At 57.9% G+C, this 10,261-nt stretch overlaps 1 protein-coding gene across 1 annotated transcript in view; it reads right to left on the bottom strand.

Annotated features, from left to right (window-relative positions):
- Window positions 1-10,261, bottom strand: part of LTBP2 (latent transforming growth factor beta binding protein 2) — a 108,662-nt gene that overhangs the window by 23,575 nt on the left and 74,826 nt on the right. The window contains exons 9-15 of the mRNA XM_013003671.2: window positions 9,020-9,094; window positions 8,384-8,506; window positions 4,540-4,704; window positions 4,145-4,360; window positions 3,176-3,195; window positions 2,130-2,169; window positions 1,268-1,381 (exon numbers count right to left, since the gene is read on the bottom strand). Of these exons, the coding sequence (XP_012859125.1) occupies window positions 1,268-1,381; window positions 2,130-2,169; window positions 3,176-3,195; window positions 4,145-4,360; window positions 4,540-4,704; window positions 8,384-8,506; window positions 9,020-9,094 (753 nt within the window). The remainder of the gene's footprint in view (window positions 1-1,267; window positions 1,382-2,129; window positions 2,170-3,175; window positions 3,196-4,144; window positions 4,361-4,539; window positions 4,705-8,383; window positions 8,507-9,019; window positions 9,095-10,261) is intronic.

The raw sequence follows: 10,261 nt of genomic DNA, 5'->3' as shown, positions 1-10,261 counted from the left end.
GGAAGGATAGATGGATGAGTGAATGGATGGAAGGATGGATGGATGGACGGACGGAAGGATAGATGGATGAGTGAATGGATGAAAGGATGGATGAATGAGGGAATGATACGGTCAGTCTCTTGTCCACTAAGGTCTTAGCCTGCAGCCCACACAGCCAGGGATTCCCCTGCCCCGACAGCACTCAGCTAACCCTGGAGACCCTGGACATGGCGTGGGAAGTGGCCCAGCAGCTGGCTGATGTATTTGCTAAATGAGACTGAATTGAAATGCATGCTGGTCCACCTATAAGGCTACCCTGTCCTCCGGCCTGGCTCACAGCTAGTTAACTTGGGGACTCCGGGGGACCCCTCCCAGAGGTTCTAAACATCTGCGCTGAGGAGTGAGGTGAACGGCTACAGAAAGAAGAGTGGGGACCGGGCAAGACTGCTGGACATGGTGGTGGTGTGGGGGGACTCTGTCCCCACACATGGATAAGAGCGGCTGCTAAGCCTGGATCCTGCTCTCTGCCACCTGCCCCCTAGCCCATTTCCCTTGTCTGAGACTCAGTATGCCCAGCTGAGCCCCTGAGCCAAGCACATCTTGCTTCCTGAGCAGAGAAGGGAACCAGATGCTCCCTGGAGCAGTGCCCTGAGCCCTGAGGAGAGAGGTCCAGGGAGAGGTCAGCGGGACACTGGATCAGGCCTGGGAAAGCCAGAACCGCTCTGGTGAGGGCATGTGTGAGGGGGCAGCGGTGACAATGCCAAGTCCCCAAACAATGAGCCTTTAAGGAGGACACATTCCAGAGCAAGGTAGGCGTGCCAGGGACCGCCCCCACCCCACCCCATTGTTGTAGTCCTAGGAGGGGAACACAGAATCCTAGTGGTTAATAACCCTGAATAACCTTCAACACTGGCTGAAAGGACATCGCCACTCCAGGAACTCAGCTGGCTCAGGGTAAGCTGCCTGTACTGGCAGCTCAGAGACCAGGTCCGTGAGATCCTTCCTTGAGAACCCCTTCCCCTCCCCTCCCTCCCCCCACCCCAGTTCCTAGAATAAGACCCTCCCCACAGAGTCCCTTCTTTCCACACCCAGGCTGGACCAGGCTCCAGATGAGACCCCTGGTTTCACGGAGGGAACCTGGAGCTCTTTGTTAGGGGAGGCTGGGGCCCTCCAGCCTGGGCTGGAGCTCCCACAGAGAACTCTAGAGAGTTCCATTCACACCCCTGCTCTGTAGTCAGCTCCACACAGGGGAAGACACCAAGAGGCCCCACAGGGCAGCTGCGGGTACCTGGGGAGCCCAGCGTCACGAGGAGGTCCGTGGGGGAGGTCACTTGCTCTTCTTCCCAGGTCTCCTGAATCACCTGTCCAGGGATGGGGCGTGGCGTGGGTCCTCCCAGGACATCTGCTGACAGGAGGGGGAGCTGTGAGGGGAGTGTTCTGTCCAGAACGCTGTTCAGACGCCCAAGAACCAAGGGTGGGGTCCAGGGCAGGGCACCCGTCTGGCACTTGACCTGACCTCTAGCGAGCCTCTGAGTCATCCAGCCTGACCCCACTTCACAGGCAGGGAGACTGAGGCTCACAGAAATGGCCCCTCATCCAGGGGCAGCCAGCTGGCTGGAGGCAGGGCTCCGGCCCAGTCCTCTGCCGCCCACGCCAGCTTCCTGTCCCTTCTGTTTACGAAGCCCTTCACAGTTTGAGCTGGGCCACAGGAGTGCTATTTTATATGCCCCGGGGGTGGGGGGTGGGGGCAGAGGGCAGGCTAGAGTGGCCCTTTGGCTAAGTGGAGGAGGCTGAAGCTCAGCCTCTGACCTGGCCCTCTGCAGAGCCCCAGAGCTCCTGGGAGGGACAACAGGCAGCTGGGGAGAAGTGCTCTGGGCACCTAGCGTCCCCTGCCCCAGCTGTTGCCTCCTCTGCAGGCTGGCGTCTGTGCTGAGCAGCAGCAGGACAGTCCAACGGGCTTGGAGGCTAGGAAGCCCCAGGGGCTCTCGCTGAGTTCCAGAGACTCACGTACAATACATCACATTAGCTCAGGCACAAGCTCATCCGATCTGAGCCCTGGGGTGCAGCAACGGCGACCACTTTGCCAGCTGACCGCTGCTCCCTCTGCCTCCCACCCCATCCCTTCTCTTTCCCCAGGAAGAGGGACTCACCTACGACCCTGGGAGGTGTGTGGGCAGCACTGGTGGTGACCTGCACAGAGAGGAGAGCAGGTCGGCCTTGGCTGACGCCCATCAGGCTCACCCTCCCCTCTAGGCTTTCTGTCCGACTCCCTCATTCGCTCTTTCACGCATTCACTCCTTCATTCACTCACTCTGGGCGTGGGCGAGTTCTGAGGACTTGACAAGCGACCCCGCTGGCCTCTTAACCTTCTGCCCTGTCCCGAGAGGGAGGGACTGCAATGCCCCTCGGGATCCGAGAGCGTCGTGCGGATGCTGCAGGCCCCACATCGCAGATCCAGGCTGGCCTGCTCTGGAGCCTAACTACACTAGCCGGCGTCAGAGTCTGGGTCACAGAGTCAGTGGGGGTGAGACTGGGCCCTAGCACGGCACCTGGTGTCCCTCACCATTGCCTGGGGACAGAGGCAGAACAGCTGGAAGGGAAGAAAGGGCAGCCCAGGATGGAGGGACAGGGCCTGCTGGGGTCTGTGAGGAGGGAGGACGGGAGGGCTATGCTGAAAGAACATCGCGTGAGTATTCGGGGGCAGTCGGGGATTCAGGTGGGAGAGGTGAACTCTCCTGGGAAGAGGATGTACTCTTCTGGAATGTTCTTCTAGGAAGACCCCCAGTTCTTCAGGGGAATCCTGGGCAGTACCCTTCCCCCAGGAAAATGGGCTAAGGTGATTCACACTGGGCCTCTATTTCCCCATGAGCCCCTCCCGGAGGAGACCTGGAGGTTTCAGCACAATGGGCTCAGAACTTGCCAGAGCCAGAGTGTGTCTAGAACCGGCTCTGGGCCCTCAGGAGAGGGGAGTCCGCCAGCCCAGCCCCCCACACAGGCGAGGGCGCGATGTTCTTTTGGGGGACCATGGAGGTCTGTGGAGCACCCCTCCCACCTCATGACCTCTTGCTCAGAGTCACATTCAAGGGCGCTCCCTTTCTCTCCCTTTCCTCCCTAGGGGTACACTGCCCTGGGACCTCAGGGCCACCGGGCCCTGCTCTGCCCCTGGCCCAGCTTCCTGGATGGCGCACTCACTCACCTGGACAGCCGGAGAGCCACCTGGGGAGGGAAAGATCGGGGCATGAGCTCACGGAGGACAGGCTGGCTGCCCTCCCTTGTCCTACCCATAGCCCTGGCTGTCTCGGAACCTGCCCCCTCCCAGCCTTGCCCCTGACTGGATTCTCTTACCTGCCTGCACACCCAACCCCTCGGGCGGGGCTGGCCACCACAGACTCCCAGAACCCCCAGGTCTGGAAGGCCTCAGCCTCTCACCTGCTTTCCAGGGACAAGAACCCCCCGACCCCACCCTGTACCAATCTGTCCCAGCTGTCCTAGCTGTCACCTCCCTCCCTACACTGCTTCCTGCCCCCTCCCAAATCCCCCTCAGCCTCACTCGGCCCCCTGCCCTGGGCTGTGGGTCAGGGGAACCAGTTCTAGGAAAGAGAGGAGCTTCTGGCCTGGCCTGTCTCCGGTTCCCACGAGGCCTCGGCCTCTGTCCCCCCCTCCTCTGACTGCCCCTGATTCTTGGTGCAGAAGCTGGCCCCCCTGCTCACAGGCCACCTGTTCCTCATATGCTCGGGGCCACCTGGAAGCCGGTGCTACCCGGAGCCTGGGCGGGCCTCTCATGCCTTCCCTGGGCACCTACAGGGGCACCCCAAGCCCAGGCTCTTTCTGGCCCTCTGCCTACTGGGTCGAGGGCAGGGGCAGTGGGGGTGAGTAGGAAGCAACCACCCAGAGGAGGCATGGCAGGGGCAGGAGGGACTGGTCAGCTGTGGGGAGGCGATTGTTGGCCTCTTCTGCCTCCAGAAGTGGTTCCCCTGTGTCTAGATGGGAGAGGAGGGGGTCAAGCCCTTCCTGGCAGGCCAGGCCATGGGAGAGGGCCCCCAGGGCTGGGTTGCAGCTGCTCCCAGCTTCCTTTCCTAGCGCCCTGATGTACTAGGAAGTACTGCTGGCTTGGGGGTGTGCTACAACCTCGGAGGGGAGGGGGCATCCCGCCCCAGCCAGATACCCTTGTCAGTGGGGGTCTCAGCCTCAAGCCAGGTGCCCGTGGCTGCCCGGAGCGGCTGCCTCTCGGCTGGCCCAGACAGCGTCCAATTGCTCTTGTGCGCTTGCTCCCTGGAGGGCCTGGCCAGTTCCCCCGCCTCGGCTTTCCTCATGGACAGGCGGATGTCTGAGCTCGCATACGTGTAGCCGTGGCCGGCTGGGCAGATCTCCCTGAAGGCCTCTGCAGGGTCGACAGCAGGCAGAGAAGCTCAGGGAAGTCAGGTAGCAGAGGCAGTAAGGACAGAGCCCAGGTTTGGATGAGGGGCTGGGCAGGGAGGGAAGGGAGGGAGAGGCCCACCACCACCCAGATGGGGGACAGGGGGCTAGTGGCCATGGTGGCCAAGTCGGGGGGAGGGTCACCTGTGCCAGGCAGGGGGCATTTCTCGCACTCGGTGCCCCAGGCTTTGCCCACGCGGCTGCAGCAGCATATCTGCTTGGTGATACGCTGGGCCAGAGGCAGGGTGCAGGCCCCTGGTCCCAGCGACCGGTAGCACAGCCCCTGCTGCATGGAGACGGCCTTATCCGCTGCAAGACACAGCACATGGGGCTGGGCGAGTGGCCGATGCAGGGAGGGCTGTGGAGGGAGACATGGGGACTGGCCGGACTCAGGCCACACCAGGAAAGTCCGGGACTCTGGGCATGCTAACAAGGCTTTTTGGACCCTTGGGCCCCTCCTCCTGTTTTTGTCTGATGCGGCCTTGGGTTCCAAACAAAACCAAAAAACCTCAAACTTCCTGTCATCGAGGGGATTCCAATTCAGAGCAGTCCTATAGGATATGGCGGAACTGCCCCTGTGGGCTTCTAAGATGGGAGCAGAAAACCTCATCTCCCCCCCATGGGACAATTAGTGGTTCCAAAGAGCTGACCTTGCTCTTGGTGAGCAGGCCACCCCGTAACCACGATGCCACGGAGTTTCTTACAAGAGCAGGGGATAAGGATGTGGTGTGTCTCCAGGTGCTGGGTTCACAAGCTGTTAGCAGAAGCCAAGGTGAGCTTTAGGATGAATGGGAGCCCCAAACACCAAGGGGAGCAGGAGACAAGGTAGGAGCTTTGAGACAGAAGCCCTGCCTTGGCCTTCTCTGTAACCCAGGTTCCTTCCACCCTCCCTGGTGCCTGGGGATGCTCAGTGAATGCTTGTTGAATGAGATGCTGATCTAGATGGCTCGATCCGCAAATCAATCTCAAATCAACCAGTGAATCAGAACACAGTGCATCTGAGCTAAGCCGGCTTCGATTATAACCATACTGCCACCGTTTCTGGGCTCTGGAGATTAAAGACTAGCGACCATTCCCTTGCAGATGGTGTCAAGGCACCATGCGGTGGCCACCGTAGTTGGCAGAGTCTGAGCCCACAGTGGGCAGGCTAGGTTCTGTGAGGATGAGGAGCAGGGTGAAGAGACAACGATCAGAACTGAGGAATGGATGATGGCCAGGCCCCAGGATTCAGAGACCAAGTTCAAATCCCTGCTCCACCATGAACTACATGACTACCCAGGGCCTCTGCTTCTGTGTGTGTAAAAGGAGGGGGAGGAAGAGAATCCCGGGGACAGTAGACAGCTGCTATTTCTGTCTGTTCGCCAACTATTCTGCCTCCACAGTCTGGCAACCGCCCCACGCCCACTCTTGGCCCAAGAGATTGGAACGAGGGCTGACCCCACTTCCAAGCTCCAGGGGTGGAGTCCCTTCCCCCCCAGCCACAGGGATTGGGTCAGGAATGGGCACATGGCCAAGCCGGCCCAGTGATAATCAGCTTTGGAACTTTTCCTGGAAAAAGCAGGTGCTTTATATCAAGTGAAGTTACAAAGATGGTAGGATGGAGACCTGGACTTATGAAAGGGAATAAGAAATGGGGTACAACTACTGTGGGCACCTGGATCCAGCCAAGCCTGAGGCCTCATCCATGCCTAGTCTTTATGGTGGTACTTTTTGCTGAAAACAGTTTGAGCTGGGTCTCTGTCTCTTACAGCCCCCTGACTGATCACGTCTTCACCGCATTGTCATGGAGATTCAATAAAGGAATATACCATATATACTCATGTATAAGCCGAGTTTTTCAGCACATTTTATTTGTTTGTTTTTATCATTTTATTAGGGGCTCATACCATTCTTATCACAATCCATACATACATCAATTGTGTAAAGCAAATTTGTACATTCATTGCCCTCATTCTCAAAACATTTGCTCTCCACTTAAGCCCTCAGCACATTTTTAATGCAGAATTTTTGTGGTAAAATTAGGTGCCTCGGCTGATATTCGGGTCAGCTTATACTCGAGTATATACAGTGTGTGGCTAAACCGAAGCCAAACTCCCTGCCATGGAATCGATGATGACTCATTGCTTGATTCTACAGGACAGGGTAGAACTGCCCCTCTGGGTTTCCAAGAGTGTAAATCTTTGCAGGAGTAGAAAGCCTTATCTTTCTCCCAAGGATCGGCTGGTGGGTTCGATCCACTGACCTTGTAGTTAGCAACTAACTCATAACCTACTATATACGACCAGGCTTCCTTCAATGTATATGACTCAAAAAGCTAACTGCCATTGAGTTGATGCTGACTTATTGTGACCCTATAAGACTGGGTATAACTGCCCCTGTGAGTTTCTGAGTTTATAACTCTTTATGGGAGTAGAAAGTCACACCTTTCTACCGAGGAGCGGCTGGTGGTTTCAAACTGCTGACCTTGCAGTAACAGCTCAACACATAAGCAGTGCCTTTTCAAAGGCCCTGTGCTCCGTGCAGCCAGATTAGCATTCTGTCCATAAGGCCAGACTCTCCAGGTGGCTCTCTGCCTCTAGCAGCCACTTCCCTTGGGAATCACCCAAGGCAGAGATGACCTAGTTGGGAACATCAGGAGGCTGGACCTGTGTAGCGAGGTCCCTGCAGGTGCTGTCTTGCCTGTGGCCAGGTGACAGAGAGGGAGGGCAAAGTCCAGAAATGAAGAATAAAGGGAAGAGGAAAAACAAGATGATCTGAGGGCTCCCCTGCTTCCCTTCATCAGCTGAAACAGGGTCTTGTCCTGCACTAATTCATTAGAAGCGGATCAGATGCCAAACACGCCGGCCTGATAAAGGGATCCTAGGAGAATCCAAGCCCCTCAGGGAGACGGACTGACACAGCGACTCAAACATAACAGCTCTGAGGTTGGCGAAGACCCGGGTGTGTAGGGTTGACGCTGAATTGATGGGCACCTAACAAGCGAGGTAGGAGGGTCCCTGGGCAGCACAAACAATGGGCTCTCGGCTCTGTAATTGAGAGGCTGGCAGTTCAAGCCCACCCAGTTTGAACCTGCTGCGGAAGCAAGGCCTGGCAGTGTTGCCCTACAGATGACCGAACGCTGCAGGAGAAGATCTACTGGACGCACAGGGCGTGCACAGGAGTTAGAATGGGCTCACGCACAGGTTTGGCCTTTTTTGGCTTCAACAAAGTGGGCAGACTGTAGTATGATGTGCCCTCGGCGTCTTCGCCACCCTGCTGGCTTCCGGGGAGCACCTCACCTCGTCCTGTTCTCCAGCACTCTGGAACTCTGGAGCCCCCTCCCACCTCACTCACTAGAGGGAGGCCCCCTGGGTCCACTCTCCCCTCCCCCTTCACCGGTGCGGGAGAAGTGGGCGAGAGTGGGGGCACCTGGATCCAGCAGCTGAAGCTGGGGCTTGGCCGGCCACAGGGGGCACTGCTGAGCTGTGGAGAAGGACTGGCTGTGCCTCTCAGAGGCCAAGGCTTTGGCCCAGCCTCCCTGCCCCAGGAAGGACCTGGCTGGGCCAGGGCAGGAGGTCTGCATGGGGGTGGGGAGTGGGAAGAGGCTTCGGCCGGCTTTATCCAGCTGGAAATCACTGAGGTCCCTGGGAACTGTGCCATGTGCCTGCACCATCCTCTGAAGGCCCAGAGACAGACAGCACGTGGGGCAATGCGGGACCTGTCTGTGCCCTAGGCTCTGAACCACGTGAGATGGCAGGGTTATGGGAGGGGGATGTACCGACAGGTCCCATGTTGCCACAGGACTGCAGCCAAGCGGCCGGGCCACTAAGCTGGGGACAGAGAGGCAGCGACAGTTCGGCCAGGCAGATGGCAGAGGCGACACAAAAGCCCCCGAAGGAAATGAGGCAGCAAATGGCACCGAAAGGATTTCCACGGGGAACCCCGGGAAGGAATAGGCGCAAAGGCGGAAGAAACAGCTGAAGTAGCAGGGGCCTGGGCAGGCACTCACACACACAGCGGCTCCGAGACGGGTCCAGCATGAGGCCGGGCCTGCAAGTGCACAGGTAGCTGCCCCGGGTGTTGACGCACTCCGAGTCCTTGCAGAGGCCCAGGACCGTGCATTCGTTGATATCTGCAGCCGGGAGAGGGCGGTCCAGCTTCCCCCACAGCCCAGCCCCTCCCACCAGCCCCCCAGGCCTGATGGAGGGGAGAGGGGGGAGGCAGGGCCCTTCAAATCCTTTCTCCAGAGAAAACCACCAACACAATCAAATGAGCCCTCTGCGCCTCCATTGCCTCTGCTGTAAGATGCAGACAACCTCTCATGGCGCCTCTCGGGAGCACGGTGACAAGACAGATGAGGTCAAAGGTGAAGGCGACACCCAGTCCTTAAGAGGCACCTGGCCCACATCCTGAGTGGGGGTGAGTGGAGACGGGGAGAGCGGAGGGTCCCCGCTCCCAGGCCCCTCCCTAGCTCCTTCTACCATTCTTCCCTGGAGCCACTAGCTCCCAAAGTCCCCCTAGGAGGCACCGTGGAAACCACCCAGGCAGCACAGGTCAGCCCGTGGGGCTGAGGCTGGAGCACCTGCCTCTTCAGGGCTCCATCCCGCCCCTCCAGCAGGACCAGGGCTACTACCGCTCCCCTTACCTTGGCAGTGAGTGAGATTCAGTCTCTTGTAGCCCTGGGGACACTCCACCTGGCCATTTTCAATCACTGGGGAGGCTGGGAAGAGAGGGTAGGGAGAGGTCTCACTGGCGGGCCTTGGGCTCTGTCATCTGAGTTGTAGTCCACGATCCCTCATGTGCTATATGATAATCCGCACTTTTTGTCCCTGCGGCTGCAGTCCCGTTTGGAGGGCACCCTCTACTCATGGGGAGCCTCGTGGCGGAGTGGTTATGCACTGGGCTGCTAACCGAAAAGTCAGCAGTACCAAACCACGGGAGGAAGACGGAGCTTTCTGCTCCCGAAAAGAGTTTCCACGGGTGGCAAAAGGGCAAACCTATCTGGCTTGGAAGAAGGACAGCCAGAGTGCTCCTCAGGGGCAAGGTGGGCAAGACTTCGTCTCACGTACTTCGGACGTGTTGTCAGGAGAGGCCAGTTCTTGGAGAAGGACGTCACGCTTGGTAAAGCAGAGGGGCAGTGAAAGAGAGGGAGACCCTCGACGCTCACACAGTGACTGCAACCAGGGCCTCGGGCACAATCGCGAGGCTGGCCCAGATCGCATCGTGTTTCATTCTATCGTGCATAGGGTCGCTCTGGGTTGAAACTGACTCCAGGGTACCTACCTAACCACCACAAGAACAACAAAGAGCTACAGTCTCGGAAACGCACAGGGGCAGTTCTACCCTGCCCTCCGGGGTCGCCATGAGTCAGCAGCAACGCCATGGCAATGAGTTTGGTTTGGGCTTTTCGGTAGAGGCTCTGAACCAGTCACATCCTTAGTCTCCTTGGGGGCATTTTTAGCCCTACCTGAGTAGAGGAGGGGTCTTAAGACACTGCCCTGTGTTTCCTTGGCTGTACCACCGTACGGCTCTGCTATACTTCTCACCTGGAAAGCCAGGCCCCGATTTCCTGACTGAGCTTTGGTGCAGAAGCAAGAAGACCTGCTGTGACCTTGGGGCAGTTTATATATATAATTATATATAATACATACTCACTGTCGTCGAGTCAATGCTGACGCACAGCGACCGTATAGGACAGGGTAGAACTGCCTCTGTGAGTTTCCAAGACTATAACTTTATCGGAGTAGAAAGCCCCATCATTCTCCCAAGAAGGAGCTAGTGGTTTCAAACTGTGGGACTTGTAGATCACAGCACAATGCATAACCACTGTGCCACCAGGGCTGGGCTTGGGACTAGTCTAGAATTAATTCTTTTAAAAGAAATGATG

This window comes from Echinops telfairi, unplaced genomic scaffold, assembly GCF_000313985.2.
Source record: "Echinops telfairi isolate 266 unplaced genomic scaffold, ASM31398v2 ScPeMD7_18;HRSCAF=68, whole genome shotgun sequence".
In the NCBI taxonomy this organism is placed as follows: Eukaryota; Metazoa; Chordata; class Mammalia; order Afrosoricida; family Tenrecidae; genus Echinops; species Echinops telfairi.
Note: the sequence above shows the minus strand (reverse complement) of the source record. Positions and strands in the feature narration are given on the sequence as shown.